At 42.2% G+C, this 25,992-nt stretch overlaps 2 protein-coding genes across 2 annotated transcripts in view; both read right to left on the bottom strand.

The window, feature by feature from the left end:
• The window catches only part of ephb6 (eph receptor B6), a 45,919-nt gene extending 32,143 nt beyond the window's left edge, over window positions 1-13,776 (bottom strand). The window contains exons 1-2 of the mRNA XM_084943355.1: window positions 13,618-13,776; window positions 2,735-2,799 (exon numbers count right to left, since the gene is read on the bottom strand). Coding sequence (XP_084799481.1) covers window positions 2,735-2,799; window positions 13,618-13,675 — 123 coding nt within the window. The 5' untranslated portion in view covers window positions 13,676-13,776. The remainder of the gene's footprint in view (window positions 1-2,734; window positions 2,800-13,617) is intronic.
• A 2,124-nt stretch (window positions 13,777-15,900) lies between these two features.
• Window positions 15,901-25,565, bottom strand: slc2a3b (solute carrier family 2 member 3b). The gene is made up of 12 exons (XM_084943854.1): window positions 25,261-25,565; window positions 24,769-24,837; window positions 24,516-24,631; window positions 21,662-21,766; window positions 20,973-21,133; window positions 20,626-20,866; window positions 20,084-20,246; window positions 19,710-19,897; window positions 18,547-18,651; window positions 18,350-18,451; window positions 18,052-18,255; window positions 15,901-17,940 (listed from the first exon to the last, which is right to left on the bottom strand). The coding sequence occupies exons 3-12, from the start codon at window positions 24,537-24,539 to the stop codon at window positions 17,689-17,691; spliced, it is 1,545 nt and encodes a 514-aa protein (XP_084799980.1). The 5' UTR covers window positions 24,540-24,631; window positions 24,769-24,837; window positions 25,261-25,565; the 3' UTR covers window positions 15,901-17,688.
• Window positions 25,566-25,992: the final 427 nt, after the last annotated feature.

Raw genomic sequence — 25,992 nt, 5'->3', positions numbered from 1 at the left:
TAATTTGAACCGAAATGCCAGAGAGCCACGCAACCTCTGCAGTGACAGAGGACAGGGAGGGGCAGGGCCTCGGACACAACCGTGGACACACAGACACAGATACACGCAAGCAGAGAAAGGCACATGCGCATATTTATACACAAAAACGAAGAGCGGGGAGTGAAAATAACAGGAGGGTGGAAAAAAATAAAAAGGAAAGTCTGCAGTGAGACTGGAAGTCTCTGCTGGTTTGACACTGAAGAAAAATAAGGGCCAGAGTGGAGACTGACTTGGGGGATAAAAAGAAAAAAATGAGGCAAAGACCCAGTGGCTCTGTGACTGTGAAGGGCAAAGGGAGAAAAAATTAAAAGAGGGAGGAAAAACAGGCAGAGATGAAGATGCTTGTCAGTACATTGTAAAAATGGGAAAGAAAGAAAGAAAGCGCAGGAAGAGAGAAAACACATTAAAGAATATCCACAGACCCTAAAGCAAAAGAAGAGATGGGGTGTGTGGAAGGGGTTAAAAAAGAAAACACACACACACAAAGACACACACACAACCTCTCTCGCTCTATCCCCCTTTCTTGGTCTGTCTTTCTACTTCTCTCAGCTTGATGCCCCGGGTCAAATAACCATATCTCCATCTCAGAAGCACTTCTCATCCAGGGACTATAAAGGAAAAAAAACTCATGCAAATGCTTGACTTGCTCATGCACACACACACGCACACTCAAACACAATTGGATGCTCTCCTATTCGCAGCTGCCATCATGGTTCACAAGTTCCTAACACACATGAGGCCCTAATTATTCAAACATCATGTACAATTATGCTCTGACACTGGAGGCCAGACGAGGGTGGTAATGTATTCCTGCCAGATGTTGGTTAGTAGCTATTAGACTCCATCCTGACAATAGCTGGTCACAAGAGTCAACTCAGTTTTGTTTGTTTTTTTTGCCAAAAGTAACAAATAAAGTTTAGCATTCAGCCTGTTGTGGTTGAACAGGTGATGTCCATTTCAAATGGAGTCTAATAGATGCATCAATGTAGTGTTTCAGTAGGAAGGGTGTAACTACGAGCCGTATTAGAACTGAGATGCAATCACAAAGAAATGAATGAATTTAACAATCGGATTGGCCCCCAGGAGTTGACCCTCGCACAGTCACGCAAGTGACCTCCTCCTTCCTCCCCCAAACCTCCATACACACACACACACACACATATATTTACACAGCTCAAGGCAAAGCAACAACCTTGAATACAAATCAACTCAAAAGGGAGATGGGAGATCTACGGCTCAATCTGAGAAGTTTAATTATGAACGACGGCACGCACACACACACACACACACACACACACACACACACACACACACACACACACACACACACACACACACACAGTGGAGTAGAACAACAGATAAAAAGAATTGGGGGAGCATTTAGACCTTCAAGGTTATCTTAAAGGAAAGGTGAGTTCCTGCACCTTCTAAGACTGTGTTCAGCGCACTTGAGGTATTACCAGTGACATATGCCAGCCATTCAGGAAGATAATAATCCTTACCTCAAGCCATAACTAAACATAAAGCATTTATAACCTAATTCTTAATAATCTTTGATCTGCGACTTCTGTAAACTCCAAGTGCTGTTGTGGAGGCCTGCTGCACATCTCAGTCACTCTAATCTCTCCACTATTCAAAAAGTCCCAGAAACAAAAGTTAATAAAGCACCATCCATGCTTGATTTTTATGTGTGAAAGTGAAAAGATGGTGGGGAGTGGATTACATTCATCAACAGATGTTGATAACCAATCAAACTGATCATTCATGAAGGCAGTTGTCTGCATATGTTTGTTGTTCTGGTCTTAAAGTGTTTTATTAACTGAATGTACAGTAGCTCAAACCTAACAGACTGAATAACAAGGCACAGGTGATAGAAGGACACAGGTGGAAACAATCCACGGTGGATGCATGGTGAGGTTGGGGAATAAAAGCCCAAAGGCACGAACGGAACAGGAAGTAAAACTAGAGCAAGACTCTGGAGAAAACTCACCTTCAAGGCACAACAGAAAGAAATGAACGACAAGTGGCTAACACTGAGACATGAAAGGTAACATTAATATGTGATGACAGAGACCAGAGAACCTGGAAGAACCACAAAACCAGCCAGCATAACAAACCAAAACACAACACAGACAAAACAAAACCCTGACACCACGACATGTCTACAGATCTGACATTTCCAATATCTTCAATCTGTTCATGGAGAATAATATTTTTATCTCATACCAGAACCTCTCCCAAAAGACTTTTATCTGAGTTCAGTGACTGGCATCTAATGAATTTTGAAAATCAATCAAGATTTTCTTGTTGTTCAATGAACATCCTTGGCTTTCCATTATTTTCTAACCCGCATGTGCCGAGCAATAAATCCAGAGTGTAAACAGCAAATCGATCAGTATTAAAACGAATATCAGTTGCAGTCCTGTACCATTTATCACCATTATTGATTTAATGTCTAAACTTTACCACCAGCTGCCTGACAGAATGATGAAAAACGTTATAAAACTAAATGTATTATTTCATAGCATCCTGTTTTAAGCCCTCATTAGCATTACAGCACAAGGCCCGACTAACAATGCGATTATAACCCGACACTTCAAACATCAGCATGTGCGACACGTGTATAACACATTCTACAGATGGCTTTAATGCTGCAACAGCTGGAAAACACATTGACACTCAGCCCCCTGCTTACCCCCGTATCTGGATAGGTGATCCAGCCCAGCTCTGAGGTAGACTCTGTTGTGTCCAGCAGCATCACTGTGGGACGAAGAAGCAGAGACAAAGAAAAGGTTAGAAAAAACAGACGGGAAACAGTTGCGTATGCTTTCATTTTAACACAAAGAAAACAGGCAGACGTGTCCGCGAGCTTTCAGTTTAAACTTTGATTTCAGCTCAAGAATTTAACTGAGAAACGGAGTCGGTGCTATAAAAGCAAAGTGACTGTTAAACAGAATTTGTATGAGATATTCTCTGAAGGACTGAAAACCAAATAGTGTGTGAGGCTGCGAGGCCATAAAAACATATAAAACATGGATTTGCTCCAGTGAAACTGAAGCAGAAAAGCACTTTGCAGAGTATCCCTTTTGAAGGCGGTTGTATAATTAATCCTTTTTTTTCCTTTTGTAAAATACCACAAGTTGTTGGAATCATTAGTCCCATTTTCTTTGATTTTTCTCCCACCACATCCAATAAAATCCAGGAGAGCTCCAGCTGTGTGCATCTGTCAAATTTAATGACTGCTATAAAGTGATGATGCACTCTGGCACACTATTCTGGTGTTTGAAAAATTAAACTGATTGACCTGATGGGGCACTGTGATTAAAGGTCAAATTTCCCAACTTTAAAAGGCCATAACAGTTACTGTCACGATTTGTTGAAACTTGCCGTGCTGATGCTTTTCATAGCTTGTCCCAAAGGGAACCTTCGTCATGTTTCGGGGGGGTTAATATGTTCTGTGTTCCTCTTTTGTTGCAGGTTTTGCTCATTAACCCTGATCAAGAGCGAAAGCACAAGAATAGCATATGAGTTTTATGCTGGAGTGTGTTTTCCCATAATTTGCTTTAAGTGCTTCAAAAAGCAAGCTGGCAAAGAAATTACACACACAGACACACACATGCAAAGTGACTTTAATGCTGAGTGTTGCGTGCTGACACATGGCAGCTTCCCACACAAAAACTGAAGCCCTTGAATTTTCCATTAGCATTCCAAAACCGTGGTGGCTGCCGCTCCTTCAGTCTGGCACAGTCTGCGCTCGGTGCTGTTCAAGAGCCACCGACTGAACGCGGGCCAAAGTTTGTCGTGCACGCAGAGGTACCAAAAACATCAGACTTCAGATTTGGATGCTTGCACAGATGGAAGTAATGGAGGAAAACGCTCAGTGCCTGATTGCATCAAGCACAATGCTAATCAACTAAAGGGCTGTAGACACGTATACACACAAGACATTGTGGGAGGCCGACGGCATTCGCCTCTGTTTACAAATAAATAATTCTTCTCATTGTTGTTATACAATTTTTATGTTTTTGCTTCCATTGCGTGTCACACAATAATTCACCAGAGAAAAGGGGCCTCTCTTTTTTCCTGCCTCTCTCACTGACAACCAGACAAAGGGTGGCAGAAAAATATTATCTACATAATCAGCACTCGCACACGGGCATTTGAAAAGGTTCCCCGGTCCACCAAAACACCAATAGATACATTGTGTCTCTCTCCTTCTGCCAGTCAAACACAGAAGTACCCAGTGGCACCGTGAGCACACTCAATCCTGTTGCATGCCCCAATAAATAAAACAAATAATAAGAAAACTATATTATTTGTGGCTCATGACATGAATCGACCCCACCCCTACTGTTCTCTGACTGCTCTGTAAACAGATTTTTTCGGATTATAGTCACAGATGGACACCCCGCAAATCTGTGCTTCAAGCCTTCCTTTCCCTCCTCTCTTTTTCCCCCCTTTCCAAACCCCCTCAGCCTGTCTATTCGTTTTCACCCACTGGCTGGTCTTTATGTCACTCTTAGTAAATTCACACATTTTTCCATGGAAGTTCTCCAGGATTTGGAGTGATATGAATTGTATCAAGAAGAGAATACAAATAGACTGTGACAGCTAAGGATTATATGCAACCACAGGCATCAGAATAAACAGTTTTTAGTGCCACGCACGTCTGGGAAGCTTGGCTAGTGGAATTTTGGAGGCAATCGGGATAAAATCAGCTAAAGGAAGAAAGCTAAACTCACCAAGCCAGGGATGTTTAAACCTTCGAATTTTGACAGTATCCATCAGTGAGACACCTTTCATGCTTTGTTTGACTCCAGCTGGAAACGGTGTGCCATTCCAGCTGTGCGTGATGGCATGCAAACTCATTATTGATTAGTTTCTTGGCCCTGTGAAAAATAATCTTCAGTTTGTCAGATTGACTAACATGTTATATGTGACCTCATTAAGCACCATTTGATTTATATCAGATAAGCAACAGACACAAATGCTGCAAAAGTGTCATTCCAAATTCAATTAACCTTCTGCTTCAGGGCACAGTCATGCATAAATAACACGGAGCAAACTATTTTTGACATTAATATTTATGCCTCTACTATTTAGTTTCTTGTCGCTGGGCCTTGGGGACAGAGGTCCTTACATCGCCTCCGCTCTTTCTTCCCGGGATAAACCTGTACATGAAGATTACATGGAGGAGCGTTCAAAGTGCTTCATGCATGTCTCATTGCGTGACATTAACATGTTGAATAATTCACCATGACATCCTAAGATTAGCATTGAAGTGGTGTGTTATGCACACCTTTCAAAGATTAGTTGGAGCTTGGGCACCGTGGCTCTGGTGCGCGTCTGTTTGTATGTGTGTGAGACAACCATGAACAAAAGAGAGGGACATTTACTGGCAGGTCCACTTGGCAGTAAAAGCCCCTTTATTTAACTCTCAGACAGCCCACTCCATGTGCGCAGAGCACTACAGCATCTCCGTTATTGGTCCATCCGATGGCTGAGATGCTCGAAGTTTGTCCCTGACAGTTTGACGAAGTGCTGAGTCTGCAATCTGAGCCTGAGTGCTGCGTTAATGCACGCTGGCCTCTTACGTCCTCCTGTTCCACTCTGATTTTTTTTACTCGCTCTGCTCGATAACTCTACCTCCATTTTGTCCCTTGTCCCTTGTATCCTCCTCCTCTTTGCATGTGTGTATTATTCATCCAAAATGTGACAGTAGGGTCTGTCAGATAAAGAGAAACACTCTTCTCCGTTACTGATGGCAGCTCTGCTGTTTGTGTGGAAAGTGGTTTGATACTCAGAGAGAGAAAAGGGGGAGACAATATAGTAGACAAAGCGTCATTATGGAAGAAGAGGCTGGCGGGATTGTGTTTGCGCATATGAATGTGTTTCTTTTGCTCTTTCCCCCTCTCTTTCTGTCCACGGTGTGGGTGTAAATGCTCTTCTGCCTTGTTATAGAGGTGACCTGCATTAGTTCATGAATGTCCCCTCCGCCACTGGAGTGCTCACTTCAGCTGAGTGACCCTCTCTGCTCTCTCCATCCATTTCTCTGAGTCCAACACTTTTCCTCTCTGTGCAGCCATGCATACACCGACACTCTCCAGTGCTAAGTGTAGTGCCGTTGTTCATGTCACGCCTCTTTGACAGCAGATGTATGCTACTTTAACGCCAAATTTTGCAAGGCAGTGGAGCCCCTCCTGACTCACTTTGAAAAGAAATTTGCTGTAAATATTAATGCCTACTAGAGGGATCCGAGTGTAAATTATGCCTTAACACCAAAGTAAATGCACCAGCAGAGAAGACAGTCAGCGAGCTCACAGGTAACAACACGTTACAGAAACACACTCATGCACACACACACAAAAAAAATTCCCACAGTGCCTGCAAGCGTTTTGAGCAGCGGTCAGCTTGTGTTTTGTCTTTTGTCCACTCATCCACCCATCTCCACCCTTTCTTGATACACTCCAGATGCTCCCTCCCACAGACAGTCAGTCAAGGACAAGGCCCTTACCAAACCCTCATTACAAACAACCACAGTGAGAGAGTGATACGCCAAGTCAGAAAGAGAGCAGGAGGAGGTTGGACGAAAGGAAGGAAGGAAGGGGATTAACATGTCTCCAGAAATAAGCATGCACATGTCAAAGGGAGTTATCCCAAAAAAACTGAATGAAAGTGCAGCTGCACCAAAGAGCACAAACAACCAGGTTAGATGATCAATCCCTACGTGCAGGCAGCAACAGGCACAGGTAGGAGGACACATCAAAACAACTGATTCTCTGTCTTGATTACAGCATGTTTGCTAAAGTAAAACTGGCAGGCCTGAAGATTTTAAAATTATAGTTTGACTTCTTGAGAGAAACAGTTATTTGCTTTCTGTCAATCTTGTTGGAATAAAAACCTTTTTTAGTTGTTCAGGCAAGCTCGCAGGCAGATTGAAATAACAGGCATTAGTGGGATGGTGGCAAGCAGCAACCACTGCAGTTGAAAAAATGAAGCCAGCACAAAGTGCCAAAAAGTGCAGCTCAAATGGCTGACTCCAAACGTGACTGAATCCTCACAGACGCCATGTTAAAATGTCCAAATAAACATGTTACAGGCTGGTGCAAAACACAATAGCTGGATGGATTTTTTTTTTTCAAATTTTCCAGTTTAAAATGTATTTGCTTTTATTTTCTAGCAGTTATGCAGCCAATGTGTCACCTCAGCTAACTAAATTGGACTTTTGTTGTGTTTGTGCTGTTAGGGCCTTTTACATGTTTTTAGAACAATTATCTGACAGTTAAGAAGAAGTCTGTGCTCCAGTTTTGATGAGTGAAATCCTAATGTTTTATTTATTTATTAGCTCGTACTAATCAGGTATCTTTAAGGTATCCATACAGTCTATGGATGCACATTGCTAAGCTAGCTAGCTAGCGGTACTTGATAACTTAGCACTCTAAATATAGTCAGTTCTAGCTCCAAAAACCAAGATGGTGACGTTAATGGGTCTCTCAACATTCCTGGAAGGGATTCATAGTGTTTCACTTTGTTCTTCACACTTAAAGTGCCACAAAGAGCTGTAACAAATGAAAAAAGTAAGCTTGGGAAAGAAGTTCAAACCCAGCTTACTTTCACACTTCTTCATGGCTGGCCAATCACAGTGTGAAGTGGGTGAGAATATTGTATTGTCAGTTTCAGAAAGTCACAGAAATGGTCCGACAAAGGCCTCCAAATCTGAAGGAGGTAAGGAATATATGACTAAATAAATTGTAGGTGAACTAAATTTAAATGTGGAGACTGACTCTTATGTCTGGTGTTAAATAGGAGACACAAACTGCCACTTAGCTTAGCTTAGCAATGAAGGTGGAAGGTGGGTAAAATCTGCGTGCCAGTTCTCAAAACCTCATAACAAAGAATTTGTTATGATCTAGCCTTTATTTTTGGCTAGATCTTTCAGGATTGATATACTGTGGGTCTGGCATGTTGTATTTCAAGGCCAGGGTAGCAGTTTCCTGTGTGTGTGTGTGTGTGGCGCTAAGGCAAGCATCTGCAGGTTCTGATTTAATGTCTGCAGTGCAGACATGAGGGTGGCATTAATTTTCTAACCTCAGTATTGTGACAAGAGCAGATAAAGGTATAACCTACTAAGTTAAAAGTATTTACTTTTTCTTTACGTCTGCATCTAATAATAATTTTATATTTTTTGTGTTTAATCTACGTTCACATTCACACCTGAGGTTGCCCATGGTAACCCCATGCAGCTCTTTGTGTTGTGGAAGAAGCTGGGGAGAATGTGCAAACTCCACGCAGCAAGCCTTCAATCTTGATTCAAACCCAGGACCTTGTTGCTGTGAGCTGACAGTGCTAACCACCACACCGCCATGCCACCCTGCATCTCACCCTGTAACAGCAGGGAAAGGCTCCAGCAGCCCTGAATTAGGTAAGCAGAAGGGAATGGATGGATGGATCTGTGCCATAGATATGTCATAACTGCAAAAACTATTTGACATGCAGAAATATGACTAAACGTCATCCTCAACCAGCACACGATTAAACATGTTGGCAATTCCACTACCGAGGTATAACTCAGGTGTAACTTTCTCCTCTTCTTTGATCAAAGGACTTGATTTTAAAGTCAGGAGCAGATCAGAAATATTTCACTTGTTCATTTTTGTCTGAGAAGTTCAACCTTTTGGAAAGACAAAAACAATCATGATACAAGTTTTTACTCATCCACCAGGTCAACAGTGATGAATGCTAGGGGTATAGTTAGAGTTGAGCTTTGTTAAATAGGCCAATGTCACCTTTCAAATAAAGTTTCATATAATTATTTTGGCATAACAGCTTCAATTTTAAATAGTTTTCACTTAATCCAAATAAGTAAATATACTATAAAAAGTGGGGGACATTAACCCAACCTAAACCCTACCCCTCACCCAAACGCTAAATGTTTTGCTAGTGGCATGTTGGTTGTTAAAAGGATAATAATTCACTCGAGTGGAGTAATGTGTACAAAGACAAAAGCGTAAAAGTTTCTTCTAAACAGGCTTGACTCCTCCATTAATAGATATCCAGTTACCACCTAAAACAGAAGCCGCAAACATCATCTTCTCCACCCTCAACCCTCACCGCTGCCAGATGAAGGAATGCAAGAGATCAGTTTAATTCAAACCCACTGTGTCATTTCTCATTAGTGAAGCCTTCAACAGCCTAACTCAGCTCTCTGTCCGTTCGGTTGGTGCCAGCACCCAAACTGCCAGGCAACTGCTTTAATGTGAAATTCAAAACTAAAAACTGCATTCCAGTGTTACAGCGGCCCATGCCACGTGTTCATCTTTTAGTAATTTTTTCTTTTTGGCTCTAACTCGTTGCCTGTCCACACAGGCGTATTATCTGTGACGCTATCTGCCACGACATTGCCTGGCTCAAAGCGGAGAGTCTTGGCTGAACCTCTTATATCACAAATGGCAGATGTGTCATTCATTTTAATAAAAGTGGCCTAATGTCATTACATAGCTCTCAGCATGCTGGAACTAAAAATAAAGCTGGGTCACAGTTAAGTGTTGTAGTGTCAATGATGGGTTGAGTTGAGTCCTCCACTTCCCACCAGCGTGTGATTTCTTGGTTACTGCAGCCCCGTGCACATGCAGGATGGAAGGACGGGCGCAAGAAGCTGCTGAGGGCTTTTAGCGGCATCCGTTCTGCAGCACTCCCACTGTGACAAGCATGCCATTTATTTTCTTATCGCACTTTCTCTAGTTGATCATGTCCTGAAAGAGTGGCTTATTACGCCTGGGATAGGGAGGGCACTCTGCCTAATTAATACCCAGTTAAAACCAGAGACAGCAGGAAAGATGGCCCAGATGACCTTAGAGTGAGAATGTCAACATGGCTTTAAATTTATGCAGTCTGGTGTTTCAAGAAGGATTCATGTCCTTTATTTAATTTAAAGCAGCAGTAAAGCAGTGTGTATAGAGTGGCTATGTGGACTCGTTATCAGCAGTATGCACTTAAAATATCAAGGTAAAAGGATCTTACTTGCAGAAAAATGGCCTCTTACATCATTACATCCATAATACTGATGCATCAGTCTGTAAGCAGCATTGTAATGATGTAGCTGTCACAGTAATTGAAAGCAGGACCAAAATGCAGGACCCAGGCAGACACCAAATGACAAAAATGGACCTTTATTTAGTTGGCAGTCCAACTCCAAAAAAATAAAAGTCCAAAATGAAAACAAACCGATATCCAAAAGGCCATCATAGGGAGCCAGGCAAAAACAGAGAGCACAAGAGGGGAGATTGACAGATGCTATGACAATGCTTCACAGTGTAATAAGGGAAGTGGAAATCAGAAATAGGTGCAGAGAATAATGACAGTCACAGGAACGAGGCAAAAGTCAAAGTCAAACAAAGGTGACAACAACTTCCAAAGTTAAACAGGTAAAAGCAAAAGAACCCAACAAAGTAAAGAGAGGCAAGAAAGCAGAATAACATAAAGAAATCAAAACAGTGGCTGCCGGTGGAAACTGTGCTACTGTTGGCTGAAGATAGAGAGGGATGAGAAGATGAAGTCAGAGAGGCAAGCCTGCGATGGTTTGGACATGTGCAGAGGAGAGATAGTAGATATACTGGACAAAGACAGAAGGAAAAGGACGATGGCTGTAGTGAAAGAGGACATGCAGAGGGTTGGTGTGACAGAGGAGGATGCTAGGGATAGGGTGAGATAAAAGGAGATGATCCACTGTGCCAACCCCTAAAGGGAGCAGCCAAAGAAAGAAAAAGAAGAAGGAGAAGGATAGCTAACTCAAAACGTAACCAACAGGGAGACAGTAGGTTTTTATACTTTTATAGTGCTGGTGTAGGTTAGTGGTAGATTCACAGCACATTTGAAGGGTGATGAGAGAAACAAAGTCTTTCTGTACAAATTAGTTTTTTGACATTGAAGTGTTTCAAACGTGATATTTAAATGGTGCTATTTGGTAAAGTGGTAACAGCTGGCTGCTTTTTTTGTAAAAAGTTATGCAAAAATTTAGGGAGATATTTTATAACATCATAAGGGTTTTTTTTGTAAAATCTTTATGTGAAGCCCTGCGATAGACTGACAACCCGTCCACTCGCCCTATGATGGTTGGGATAGGCTCCGCCCGTCCTCACGCCCAACCGATGGCAGGTAATGGCTGCCCCTCCCTCAGCCTACTTCGGTTTCCGTGTTTTTCCTTCTCAGTGTTGGGAAGTGCTTGCTCATAGGGCGTAGTCTGATTGCTGGTGTTTTCTCTGTAATATCTTCCTCTACCTCTTTACCTTACAATACATATTAGATTTGGAGCTATAGAAATAAAATGGAATTGAATGGAATTAAGTGTAGGGAGTAAAAAAAATTGCATTTTTTTTCAGAAATGTAATTAAGTAGAATTATAGAAGAAACGTTTTATTTTACGTTGAGAGAAATGCATGAATTCATTAATCAATGTTGTCGTTAAAATAAAAAATCTATACATTTTTTGAGCAGCCTGTTGCCATCTGGTGATAATCAGAAGAAATTACCTTTTCAAGGCATGAAACAAGTTTAACTAACAGTGCAAGGTTAATTCCTGGAACCGCATAGTTCAGTGAGCATCGCTGCAACTCCGCTCAGCTATGATTGAAAGGGCCGGAGGGGCATCAGGTGTGTCTCCCGTTCAGGCCCTTCCTTGGGTGTGAGGTGTTAATCCAAAGTGAACACGCAATCCTCGACACAGATTCATACAGTTCAGAGGCTCCACATCAACAATGCATGTGGGCGAATGGAGCAACACTTACACATGGCTGCATTTGAGAGATGCAAATCAGTTGTCGCACACACCTCTTGTGATTTGTCTTCATGAGAAGCGGCAAAGATTTAGGTTTTTTTTAACCTAGAGGAAACTATTGAAAAAAATGACACTTCCTCATATCTTGTGATATAAAAATAGACAATAATTTGGATTTTTGATGCAGATATAGTGTACTTGAAAAGCAGATGGCTCACATTTCACAATAGAAAGAACGACTTTAAAAATAGTTAACGTGCAGCTATATCCAGCCGGTCCAGACGTCATTTGCTGCGATGAAAGCCGAGGCAGATGCCAAACCGTCCATTCACGATGTAACTGGATGTTTCACTTCATGTGGATTTATAGGGACGCCCATGCTATTGGGTTAATACTGTATTATGTCGAGCTCTGTTTCAATTACACAGAGTCAGTATGGGCTCGTTACACTGCCCGGCCTCTCTCCTCGCAGTCATTCTGTCTCATCTTAGTCCAAGCCATCTGTTACAAGCGCGGCTCGAATCCACGGCGTGAGGCTGACATATAAGTTACCACTGTAACAGACTATTACTGACACACACCTCGCAGTAAACTAAAGCCAAAGAAGAAGATGAGCGCGAACAGGTGCAGCTCTTTGCAACATAGAGACATATCCTTTGAAAGTAATTGCGTGCTGACTGCTGACACCCTCTCTAGTGCTGGGAAAGGGTGTAGGAGCGGGAGCTATGTATAGGCCAAATCTAAAGGCATGTATGCACCTATAGCCAAACACATATGGAGACACACACACACACACACACACACACATATATATGTATATATATATATATATATATATACAAAGCCAGTTTGAGTCATCATGTTTTTGCAGGTTTCTCAAGTCAGCCCACTCTGATCTGACAGAACACTTCATAGATGGAGTCTCACTTAATTATCCATCTTTTTCAGACTGTCTGTCACTCGCTCTCTTTCTCTTTCTCTCTCTCTCACACACACAAACAGTCACTCAGTCTTGCACTTTTTAAGGCATACATTCTTTCCATTTATGTAAGCAAAGCATTAAAAGTTACCAGGAGAGAACTGAAGAAACAGGAGAAACAGGAGACACGCTTTAAGGACACCAGTGCAGAAGAAATAAAAAGGGGGGGCCAATGATAAGAAGAAGAGGGGGCCTGCGGCTGTCACATCCATGAGATCATGTGTGACACGGGAGGGGGGTGGTAGGTCACCGAGTGCATAGCAAAGAGAAGGGGTTATGCGGCTTATTATTCATTTGTCTTCTGCCTTATTTCCATATCCTTTTGTTGCCGGAGCTTGATAGGTCCTGGCACGCACCTGGCCCTTCCGTGCCAACAAACTACTATCTGATGTGCTTCTACAGTGGTGCACACAAGCATCTGCATGCATATTCACGTGCACTGTTGCTTTGAGACACAATACAGAGCCCAGAAAACTAAGGGCTGTCTAAGCAGGGGTAAAGGTGGTAATTATTCCGGGGGTCCCAAGGTGCAGGTGGAGGACTCATAATCCAGGGTGGCTTGACTCGTAGCGTGGCAGACTAATGTGCCACAGTTTCACACATTGTCAAAGTCCCATTAATTCCCACAGAAGCTTGTTCTTAGAGAGCTATAACAGTTGCATACTAAGTGCCCATCCTTCACTTGTGGACTTGTTTCAGGAACGTGATGAGAGCGCTGTACAAACACGCCATCAAGCTTTATGACCACACACACACACATACACATACACGCGCGTGCGGTCACAGGTTTGACGTGAATAAATGCAATCAAAAGTTTGGTTCTTACCTTCCTCAGCTGAGTTAGGCTGGAAAAACAGACAGAGAGACAGAAAGACACTCCACATCTCCACTACAGAATGACACTGACAGGGAGAGAGGGAGGGAGAGAGTATGAAAGAGAAAGAGGGAGATAGAGTGAGTGTGTGTGACAGAGCAAGAGGTGGGGGGGTGGAGAGGGGGTGGAGTCTGTTTGCTCCCTTTATCTAAGAAAAAGAGAGAGAGAGGATGGGGGGTGGATGGATGAATGGATGAGGGAAGCAGAAAAATATTTAAAGAGCAGCAGATACAATAAGTACGCTGCCAAGTGAGGAAGTAAACAAAACACCGTTGTCACAGAGACAGGAGGAGAGAACGAGTGAGAGGAGGAAAGTGGGAGAGAGGGTTTATTTTCTTATATGGGAGAAACAAAGACAGAGAGGAGAGACGAAAAGAGAGTGACAGAGAGCGAAGGGAGAGAATTAATAAACAAGTTTTTCTGGTCTTTAAAACAGCCGTCTAGACACGACTAACGGCGTCCATTGCAACACTGGCTGGCAGGCTGTGGCATCCCTCTCATGTCTGGACACTGTGCTAACCCGCATTTTTTTCAAGCTGTGGCATGTGAAAGTGACCAACTTTTTTTTTTGCTATTTTTCTTGATCTCACTCAGCTCAACCTTTATGGAAAATGAATATAATTTGGACATGTTTTTTGGGACGCTCGCCATCCTTCATGTGGCTTCATGCTCTTACACCCCTCCACCACAACCACCACCCTACTCTCTCAGACACACTCCTCGCCTCATAGGACAGCTCATCCAGACAGTATGTAGACTCACACTCAGGCACACACACACACATCTGAGCAGCCCTTCTGGTCTGTGCACGCCACTAGCTGGCCAGCCTGCAGTACTGCAGCTTGTTGATGGGCTTTCATGCTCCAGTTCACTGCTGTGAGTAACTGCTGTGGACTCTTGCAGGGAGATGTGCTGTGTGGGTTTGACACAGTTAGATGGCCCCATTCCCAGCCAGCCGGGGGGCCCCTTACCAAAGGCTGTGTGCTTCTTCGATGGGCTGAGGTACACAAGGTAAAGCCAAACAGGAAATGGAAGATTATATTGTATAGCTAAAGCGACCAATCAGACTGAAGCTTATCTTGTCCATCGTCAGAAAAATTTTGATATAAGCAAAAAAGGGAAAAAGGTAATTTCAGCTTTCACTCAGAGCAGGTAGCTTTACATCTTGGATTTAGCAGATTTTTATGCCAGATGGCCCTCTGACACAACAGCCAAGGGATTTGTGTGTCCTCATGGAATCAAACTGGGCACCTTTTTGCTCGTCAGACAAATATGTAAACATCTACAATTGACTTGTGCGTCCCACTAGGGGAGAAATTTCAATCTCAGTCTGGTTGTCCACATAGGTGCTTAGAAATGAGATCACCCTTTTGGAGCACAGGTATGGGGTTTAGTCTGTCACACAGACCCGATTCAGTGTGACTCTGATCATTGTGAATAAATGATTAATCTGCTTAGAAATCATGGAAAACTGGAGTCGCTAACAGCTTTTAATGAATTCAGTGTGATGCAGGCACGTAAACAAATAGTGGGATGTAAAATATCTGTAGCCCACAGGTACTCAGCAGATTCTTCATCTGTCAAAGCATTATGGAAATTTGAGCCATGATCGCAGCTTAAACTGAAGACAGATAAAGTATTACAAGACTAATGACGAAAACCTTTAATATCGACTTTCGCCTCAGTTTTGTCTGCGAGCAAATTCTAAATGAAGCATCGTAATCAGTGTCTTTTTGCTATTCTGAAAAGCGAGTCCCTTTGGATGTGACCTCACAAACACGAGATCAGTGATTTAAAAACAGATCACAGGAAGTTCCCTCTGCGTCTTCTGATTTGATTTTTGAGCTCGTAACAAAAATGTCAACACAACACCCAAATGTATTATTTAAACCCGATTCATCAACAGCGGCGCTCGTGGCTTGTGTTGTAATACCGCGCCTCACAGCTCACTGATGTTTTTCCACAGCGAAACGAGAAGGAAACGCTGCAGTGGAGAAGTGGTTGCCTGATGGATTACCACGGAGCGACAGTTAACATTAAACATTCATGATAACTAACTGGCTTTGACTTGTGGCCTTATAAACTTACAAAACTTATGATGTTTACGCTCATTAGTCAGGCGGCGCTTTTCCCTTGAAACATGTAAAACTTTTTCTTCTTGGTTTCTCTAAGCCAAGTGTCTCGCACGAAATGCAGAGCAGCAAAGGTCATCTCTAACTCTGACACACGCTCAACTTGGCTAATTGCTTCTGTTTATTTACACAAACAAAAAAGAGATAACAAAAGAGCAAAATATACATATTAAAAATGTGAAAACTGCAAAGCAACACAACTGCATCTGATACAGTGACACTAGGAGTGCAGAGTGCAAGAAAAATCAAGGTGGAAGTAACAGGTTTCACAGGACAAGTGAAAACCGCACACCTCTCGAGCACATGCGACACATTTACATGTAACATACAGTATGTGCAATCATTATTCAGTAGTCTGACTGCCAAAGTGCTAACATAACCCTGCTAAGCTCATCAGTTTGTGCACACCCAGAAGAAGATGCTGCTCTGCAAACACCGACACATCATGTGCTGCAGCAGCTGATCAGTGTGCAGTAACTGGAGCCTTTACAATACATACACATCATTTCAAACAGTTAGAAACAAATGCAAACAACGACTCTTCGGTTCTAAAATAAATACAATTCACGTAGTGTTTTTTTTTTTTTAATTCAACATCGTCAAGCGTGTGTAATGACCTGTTTTGACTGAGATGTGTGTTTAGTTATCAGTAGACCGCAATGTGCTTCTACACATCCCTCAAATGAGGTAACAGTTTCACACTAGCAAATACTTTAAAACACTGCTTTAAAACTGTATTTTATTTTACAACCTACTTTGCAATAGCTGCTTCTCTCAAATGCTCTACAGATGTGGAAAGAGTTTCAAGTACAGTGGTGGATAAATATCCTTTCTGTGCTGTAACAGTTAGGAGCTATAAACGTACACAGTTGGCCACCTGAGTTTCTAAAATCCAATCTGAGCTGTAAACGCCAGCATTTTTTTTTCTCGTTCTACTTTGTACCCTGCAGTGAAATCTGCAAACTAAAGAGGTAAGCTTTTGTGTTTTTTGAGAAGCCTTAAAGAGGCTTTGTTCAGGCTTGGCGGTGCTAGACTACGTCTCTCTCGTCCTCATACAAATATTACATTTGATGCAGACGGCTCCGGCTTACAGGACTCGCCTTATTTTGTTTCTTTCTCGCCACAAACGCTGTCGCATCCAAACAGCGGACAAGCAGAGACATCCTCTGCTGTCAGGGTATGTGGTGCTACTGCTGGATGAGAGGAAGTCTTTGTTTTCTACATGCATAAATATATTTATTCAAAATCTATATGGACCTGAAGTGGAGAGGAACTGCTGCTAAACCCCCCTCAGTGCTTTTTTTCTGCCTCAAGGCAGGCAACAAGGCATTTCAGAGAGGACAGCAAGTCAATCTTTTCTTTTTTGGGGGGTCAAACAACCAAACTCCAAATCCGTCTTTTCAAGCTTGACCTCAATACATAAACCCCCAAATCCTGCAACCTTTTAACACTGTTGGTAGCTGAAGACCTCACACAGAACATATGCTGATCCTCTTATAAGGTAAAAAAGGATGGGAGCTGGCACCGGAAATGTCAACAAACCTTAAATACTGGTAATTCATTTAAGTGTAGACCGTGTTTAAAGCAGGATTAAAGAGGAATTCAGTCCATTAATTAAGCATTTCTAGCTGGGAGGGATCTTTAAAAACACTCTTTCATTTTTTAAAAAAAAGGCACTTTAAAAGCACACATATAAAATACTAAAACTTATTTTTTGCATTAGTACACTGAAATGGCTTCTTCCAAACACACACCTTTCATTATTTCTGACTTATGCAATATAACTTAAATAGTATATATAATAATAGAACTTTTACACTAGCTATGTGCAAGGCCCATGTTTGTCTGCTTTGTTTTGCACCAAATCTTCCTTCGTATCTTCTACAGTTTTTCATTTTGCTTCTGAAGGAAGATTCACCATGGGAACTTTTTCTGTGGGGGACATCGGTGCAGGCTCTTTGTTTTCAACCACAACTGCCTCAGGCACCGGGGAATGGGAGGGTTTTTCCACCCTGGCGGCGAATCCCTGTGCAATGTCGTCAAAGGTCCTCCCTTTTGTCTCAGGAACTCGTAGGTAGGTGAAGATGAAGAACAGGATGAGGAGGACCATGAAGATGATGAAGACGTAAGGGCCACAAATTTCCTGGGAAAATCAGAGGGATGTTTGTTATGAGACAAACTGGAAAACGACTAATATTTGTACATGTGTGTGCATGTGAACATTTTCTGCAGGGATGATAAATGTGAAAAATACCTCCAGTCTAGGGAAACCCAGCCCCACCAGGAAATTGGCAGTCCAGTTTGAGAAACCAGAGACGGCCATGGCTGCAGGTCGGGGCCCCTGGGAGAAGAGCTCAGCCACGATGAACCAGGGGATGGGACCTGGACCCATCTCAAAACTGGCAACAAAGCCAAACACAGCCACAATTGCCAGATAACTTAGAGATGGGGTGGTCTTCTGCTCAGAGAAAGAAACAGAGAGCATGAGGAAAAGATGTAATGCAGCAGCAATAGGCTGGCTTCTCATTTTTATTTTACAATGACGAACTCACCACTAAGGACAGGGAGATGGTCATGATCAGGGCGCAGATGGCCATTCCAGCCAGTCCAATCAGGTGCAACGTCCTGCGTCCTGCCCGTTCAACCAGGAAGAGCTGGAGTTAAAAGAAACACAATTATCGACTGACATTCAACATAATATTTAACCTGTACTAAATTAACTAAACCACCTGCGCACTCAGACACTTACAGAGACAACAGTAAACACTGTGTTGACAACTCCAGCGCCGATGGTGGCGTAGATGGGCTCAGATACACCAGCGTTACTAAAGATGCCTGTGGAGTAGTAAAAGACCTGAAAGAGGAAATGAAGGAAAAGTCAGTTAATATTGATTCTGATTAATAAAAAGTGCTCAGAACATGATTTGACTGCACATGCATCAGTTTGTTTTAGATTTTTGGCAGATCAAAAAAAAAAAACAGTTGAAGTTGATGCTGCAGATTTGGAGCAAGACTTGCATTTGAGTCTAGCAACATGAAAAGAAGTGAAACAATGTGAACACTTAATTAATACTATCATATTTAGGGTATTTTTCTTTTCCATCACAACAAGACTAACAGAAAGTTTTGTCATTTTTTTTTATCATATTGTAAGTTTTTGTAATTATGTGTTTATTTACTCATACATTTCTGTTTATTTTCTATTACACTCAGTTTTTTCCTCTCTCTCTCTCTTTTTTTCCTCATCACTAACCCCTGATATATTATCTGATTCTCTTGTAACAAAATTCTCCTTTATGCTCAGCAGCTACGGTAGTCACACAGTGGCTTTAATAGTTTCTTTCCTCCTGCTGAGGCTGGAAACAAGGTTGCTGAGAGCAGTGAAAGTGCAAGGATACAGTGCAGAGTTGAGTGGAAATTCTCCACGTGTAGTCATTTGACTATAAAAAATCTGATAAATGCATGTTTTGGAACGGTTGCACAAAAAACAATACACGTAGCAGCGTGTAAAACGGCACCAGCATCTTTCTGGTGAGTGATATGGGTTATGTTGCAGCCTTTAGCTCCAGGCTCCTTCACAGTGATTGTCAGGTCAGACACAGCAGCTGCTAATGAATTTAGTCAGCCCGGTTACATGACCTTATTAACAAAATAGCTATTAAATACCACTGTGCTTATCTTCTTCCAATCAGCCTCAAATTATTCAACTCAATCTAACATTGCCTGAAGCCAAGAAGCACATCTTCTTACGTGCTTGTCAAAAACATTTGTGCAATTTCAATGAATGCTCCTTTAAGCATTCGTGGCTAACGTTAAACATTGCTTTTCTCACATTACACTTTCTCCCAGTTTGACATGTGCTAATTATATCCCTATTACGTCGCTGTATTATAGGATGTGACGTCTACTCACAGCGTTGATGCCAGACAGCTGCTGGGAGAGCTGCAGGATAATAGCGATAATGATTGGCTGGCGATAGTTTGGCGAGCGGAACAGTTCTAAGATGGTCACTTTCTTTTCCATGGCCATCTTCATCCCTTCTTCCTTCATCTCTTGAATGTCATCATCCACGTCTTCAGTGCCACGCAGACGCACCAGAGCTACAAAAAGTAAAATAGATCAAAGAAATAGGAGGAGGAGGTAAGTATAAGTAAGAAAAAAGCAGCTCGGAGCATTATATAACAAAGTAAAGTTTCCCACACATCATTAAAAATCAGTCAGAGTCGGTCCCCCAAACCGACGTTGCCAACTTGGTTTGTAAGTATGCAAACTGACTTAAGACTGACCTTTTCTAGCCTCCTCCTCTTGTTTGAGAACAATGAAGAGGTAGCGAGGGCTTTCAGGGCAAAAGGGCAGCATGATTGTCTGCAGTACTGCAGGCAGGATAGTCAGAGCGAGCAGGAGAGGCCACAGAGTGTCTGAGCCCAGCAAAAACTCCAGACCAAAGATCTGAGGAACACACAGCAAAAATAATGAGGGAATGAGGTGCATAAAATTGACCCATTTGAGCCAATTTACTCCTTGTATATGAAATTCTTCTCTTTCAGCTATGAGTACACAGACACACACACACACACACACACACACAGGTACGTGCAGAAAAGTGTGAGCTCTCCAGTGTTTTTAGCTACACTGCCTTTTATCAGAGCAGTGTCTGTTTCCTCTTTCATTATAGACACTGTTACACACGGCTTATAAAACATGATGTGTTTCGTTTATTTATGCTCATCTAAATTTCGGTACCTGTCGAGAGTAAATGTGGCCTTCTATAAAAAGGAAAAGATTATTATGTCGGTTTGCATGTTTAGTGTTGAGCGTGTTTGTGTACCTGTGCCACCAGGATGCCAATAACTACACCCAGCTGGTGCAGCGTGCCGAAGGCTCCGCGGACAGCGGTGGGAGAGATCTCGCCCACGTACATGGGCGTCAGACCCGTGCATAGACCGCAGAACACGCCGATGATGAACCGGCCAATTATGACCATCTCAAAAGATTGACTCAGAGTCGCCAGTCCCATCATACCGCCACCCAGTAGAGCCAGGATGTTGTTCATCAGCATGGACTTTCGCCTGGTAGTAAGACACAAAAACAGAAGTGAAATCAGAGTCTGTATCGCACTCTCAGTAGTAGATCGTTTGGTCGCACCACCACAGTGTTTATCTTTGATTTTCTCACCTGCCAAATTTGTTAACCACTGCTCCAACAGAGAAGGACCCGATCATGCCTCCCACGCTAAAGATGGCCACAGCAAAACTCCACACCAGAGTAACTGTCTGTGACTGAAAAGGCTCCCCGTATCGGCTCTGAGACACATTAGTGAAAAATGTCCGCAGTTTCTGAAAAAACAAACAAAAAAAGGTTGGAGTGTTAAGATTATTATTATTTCAAGAAACATCAGTAAAGTCTACCAGATGTAGTGGCACTTAGGGGGTGTTTTTAACTCTTCCACATGGGGGCAGTATAACTTTTACCATCCTCATGAGAGCATACAAATGAGAGCAGACATGTAGGTCAGGGGCGTCCAACTCCAGGCCTCAAGGGCCGGTGTCCTGCAGGTTTTAGATATCACCCTGGGTCAACACACCTTAATTAAATGATAATCGTGTAACTAACGATCCGATAACTAATCGTAAGGCTGGTGTTTCGATTCCTGGTTGCTCCCGTCTGCATGCCAAGGTATTCTTGGGCAATCCCTAGTTGCTCACAATTTTTAACAAGAGTGTGAAAGTAGAAAGCACTTAGAAAAAAAGTGCTTGTATGAATGTGTGTGAATGGGTGAATGTGACATGTTACATAAGAACCAGTCCAGTTATCATTTTTGAAAACGTAGGAAAAACTGTGCATGAACTCAATCAATCACACACCTGCTCGGGTGCATTGATGACGCCGGTGTTGTAGCCAAATTGTAGGGAGCCGATGACTGCTGTTGAAACGCAGTAGAGAAGGTAAGGCGTCAACTTCTTCTTGGGCTGTTGAAAGAGGAGAAAACACGGAGTTATTATCTATCGCCACAATAAATTGCAGATGAAGCCTCTCTCCAATCAGTCCCTCAGTTTGAATGTCCTCTTCTGGGCTCTACAAAGCTTTCGTTGTTTACAGTCACACTGGTAATTACAAACAATGAGCCTTTCTCCATCTGTTCTCGCTTCTTGTTTTCGCATCGCTGCATTAGTAACTGTAGGCCCGCTGCAATGCAACAAAGCACCATGATTTGTGGCTCTGAGGTATTTCCCTGCTAAAGACACCCTGAGAGACTAAGTCTGAATCCTATTGTGAGTGTTTGCTCCTGCTTGTTTCAGAATTAAAATGGGCTTAGCGCATACTAACAAGCTAATACACCTCACATTAATCCCTTACACTGGCACGGTTTGCTTGAGGAGTGACATTTCCAATATGTAAAGTCATTCCGCTAAGGAGAACTGAGGTTTAAATGACGCCAAACTTCAGTCATGCTGCGTGTGGGCAGCATAAAGAGAAAATGTGACTCTCGATCCAAGTTTTGGTTTGACTTTAAAACTAACCTAACGATTACATCCTTACAGATTGTTACATAACAATCTCTAAGAACTGTTGCAAAAGCTTTCCTTCATGTCCCCGATCTAATGAGCAAATGCTAATGTCCAAACAGGCTCATTAATGAAAGGAAATCCATGTTAATCAAGTTTAATCCACCTAGTTTCGAAATCTGCTGCTGATGCAACATTAACTCGACTAAGCAGCATCCGTGAAACATTCATCAGATGGATTAAGAGCCTGTTTTGTACAGTTTGTCAAGTCAAAAACAGACACTTTTAGAAACAGTCCTGCCAAGATAAGCACACAGACTTGTCCATTTATCGTACATGATATCACTGTGTTAGCAACATTCTGACTTCTAAACAGCTGCTCACAGACTGCCTCAAACAAGCTGCCCATTTTTGCATGTGGTTAAGCCTTTTTTCAAATGCTACATTTTTACAGGAAACCAAATGCCCGTACTATGACCAAAACAGGAAAAAGCTGGTGCAATGTAGCTATCTTAAACTGCCACATGGCTCAGAATGAAAAAGTACTTTATAGCACTAATATCCAGTACGCTGTAGTTATCAGAGAATATCACATGGCTCAGAATGAAACAGCATGCAAGAGGAACTGATGAACCAAATAAAGACAGAGGGCTGATAAGTGACAATATTTCACTGGGACTGAGGCTGCACGCTGCTCTGCTTCTCACTGAGATATCACCGCTTAAAACAAGCTGAACGTACAAGTGTTAGGGAATTAGCTATTTGTGACATTCAATAATGTGTGGGGTCTGTGCGGTTGCAGTCAGTCCTGCTTTTAGAAAACTGCAGTAGTAATGAGGACATACGTTGGTGAACTAAAGACAATTTCACAATTCATGTTAGTTCTAATTCAAACTAAGACTTTTAGATGCAAGGGAAGAAAAGGTCAAAATGTTGGAAGTGACCTCATTTTTGAGAATAACAGTGACATTAGCACTGCGTGATCTGAAGAGCAAATGAGTTATGTGTGTCCGATTGTGGAGGAGCTGGAGGCTGAGTATAGCAGGTGCTCCTGGGTGCATGTGTAAACGTGTGTGTTACCTAAGATGTGACTTTAAAACTAAAAAAAATCCTCTCTCACTGAGCACGGAGCATTACATATCTTACACCATAACGCATCTGACTCTGGGCTGTATCGACTTGTCCCGAGGCATGCGGTTGTACAGTCATGCATTCACATGTTTGTTTATGCATGTGCCATTTGTAGGTTACTAGTAACATCAGCAGCCAAGCCCACAGTGCTGCTCAATGTCTATTTTTCTTTAATGACTTTGGAGTAGAATTTGCATAGTAGTCCAACTTTGGTTTGCAAATAAGGATTCAGCTAAAAGAAAAAAAGAAAGCATCAGTCTGCAGCTGCTTGAACTTCGCCTTCTAAACTCGACTCTCTTAAATTCTTGTCTTACTGCTGACTGATTTTTCCTCTCACATTAATAATTTAGTAATAAAATTAGACAGTTAGACTGTCTTAAAATAATAATAAAAATCGGAAAGCAGAATTCAGCTTCCACATTCATACTATCTTGCAATTGTCTGCCCTGTCCAAGATTATGTAAAGAAAAAAGTTAAGAAATAACCATGAAAATGAAGTAACTGCAAGAAACGTCTTACAAAAGAGAAACCGCAGCAATGTTTTGCAAAATGCTAAGTTCAGAGGTAGCAGGGAAGCAGGTGCATTAAGCTCATTTATATGAGCAATAACACTAACTCCTCTGTGCTGCACGCATCAAAACGTTGTGCCATTGTTATAAGAAGGTTTGCAGTCGAACTGCTATGCCCTCATCCCACCTCTCTCCAAGGCAGGACGCAATAAAAACAAGGAACTATGACATGCTCAAGTTCAGACTTGCCAGCCAACAGTCTCGACTCCCAATCGCACTCTCTTACTCATGTCCTGAAGTGCTCAACTCTCATCCGCCACTCCTGCTTTTGCCAACATGGAAAAATACAGAAAACCAGCAGGTCTATTGTATAAGGCTCACTCTGACTTGCCTCACATAAACTCATCCTTTGGTGGTTTTTTGTAGTGAAACTCAGCATCCGTTCCAGTGTAACACATGTGGCTCATTGTCAAAAAGGTTCAAATTGATTTCTGATAATGAAAATGAATGCCAAGGAAAACAATACCAGCAACACTTATACAAGAGCATAAGCGAAAGACTATGATGTTCACCTTGTCATCATCCAGATGCTGCATCCTGATCTCTTCTGTTTGATGTTCACAGAAAGGACAGCGGGAGTCTTAATTCTTTATGCGCACACCTGTGTGCAAGCAGTCAGCAGGAAAACCTGAAAAACAATAAGCAAAGCAAACACACACATTAACATATTTTGATCAAAATCCAGAATCAGACCATCTTTATGGATCTTGAGGTTTACAAAGAAAAGAAGCCTCTTATATATATTAAGAGCTATAAAGTACGTACCCCTAATGGATTCTGTTAAGGGAGAGTCTATGCGCAGGCAGTTGAGACACTTCTCGGCACTGTGTGAATCTGTCAGTTGTGATGGAGAATGTGTTAGAGCAATGACAGTAAGCCCCTCCCTCTATTTCTCTGTTCACCCTCCACATGTTCGCTCCCCAGTTTTAAAGTTATAAAGAGTGAAAAAAGTGATATAACTTCATCTTTCCCAATTAAATTACTGCCCTGCCTTATTTCCTATCCATATAAAGCACAAAATAACGCATCAGTGACGTCTACAGAGAGCATTATAATAACCCATGTGATGCGATGGAGCTGAACTGATGCCCGGATTAAAGTTTAAAAATGTTTTACACCCAACAGGCTATTTTAACACTTTTATACGAGCAGTATCACTAAAGAATATAACAATTAAGTCCAAGAAAAGTAAATCTCTTTACAGAACTAAATCACATAAATGAAACAGCAAAGTAAGTTTCAAAATTAAAGTTTTACCGCTTTGTTGGGTTTGTGCCAGCCTCTGTGTATCCAGTTTATAATAAACCTCGTGTCTACACCTCTTATGTATCTTCAAAATTAAGTCCGCCTTCCTATCGGGTGTGTTTTAAAGAAACCTAGACGCGCTTGGCGGCACGTTGCCCTGTCTTACTCATTCTTGACGAAAGCACACGATGCGTAAAGTTTCCGATCTGGGCCGATCACTTGTTAGGAAACGGCACAGCCGAGCTTCCGCTCAGCTGCAGAGAGAGAGAAAGGGGTGGATGGGGTGGATGTGCTCCTGGCCGCGTGCGGAGCAGAGTGATGGGCGAACAAACGGTGAAAAGAGGCTCTGTGCTGGTTCGGTCGGCCGCCCACCGAAAACAAAAGGCAGTGTGCCCAGAACTCAGATACAAAGCCCGGTCATGCAGAAATCATGAGACCGGCTCAGTGGGTGGTTAACAACAACCCCCCCCCCCAATCCACCCGTAATTCTTCATCAGCTTTAATCTTTACAGTCCATCAAATCTCAGTCTGGAATTTAGCAAATTCTCTAGAAAACGTGAGAGCGAAAACGCATCCTGGTTTCTTTTGTTTTGATAATTTAGATTTGGTGTGTCTTAATTACATCACCAAGTGCTTCCAGTGCCCCTGGTATTGATTGGTTCAAATGTTTAGGATCAAAATACTTTAATGTACCTAAATTAAAAGGAACTGAATGATCACATCTAACTATCTGATCTTAACTAA

Source organism: Perissodus microlepis, chromosome 11 (genome assembly GCF_051167445.1).
Source record: "Perissodus microlepis isolate ML-2025 ecotype Zambia chromosome 11, ASM5116744v1, whole genome shotgun sequence".
NCBI lineage: Eukaryota > Metazoa > Chordata > Actinopteri > Cichliformes > Cichlidae > Perissodus > Perissodus microlepis.
The sequence above is the reverse complement of the archived record's forward strand: the minus strand, read 5'-3'. Positions and strand labels throughout refer to the sequence as shown.

What these genes read in the sequence shown, in the direction of transcription:
- slc2a3b (XM_084943854.1), bottom strand. Translation starts at nt 24,539, where the DNA reads ATGCAGCATCTGGATGATGACAAG. An exon ending in CAGTGTTTACTGTTGTCTCT is followed by an intron (nt 18,452 to 18,546) that starts GTAAGTGTCTGA and finishes TTTTAACTCCAG; the next exon opens with CTCTTCCTGGTTGAACGGGC. An exon ending in CCATCTCCCTGTCCTTAGTG is followed by an intron (nt 18,256 to 18,349) that starts GTGAGTTCGTCA and finishes TTCTCTGAGCAG; the next exon opens with AAGACCACCCCATCTCTAAG.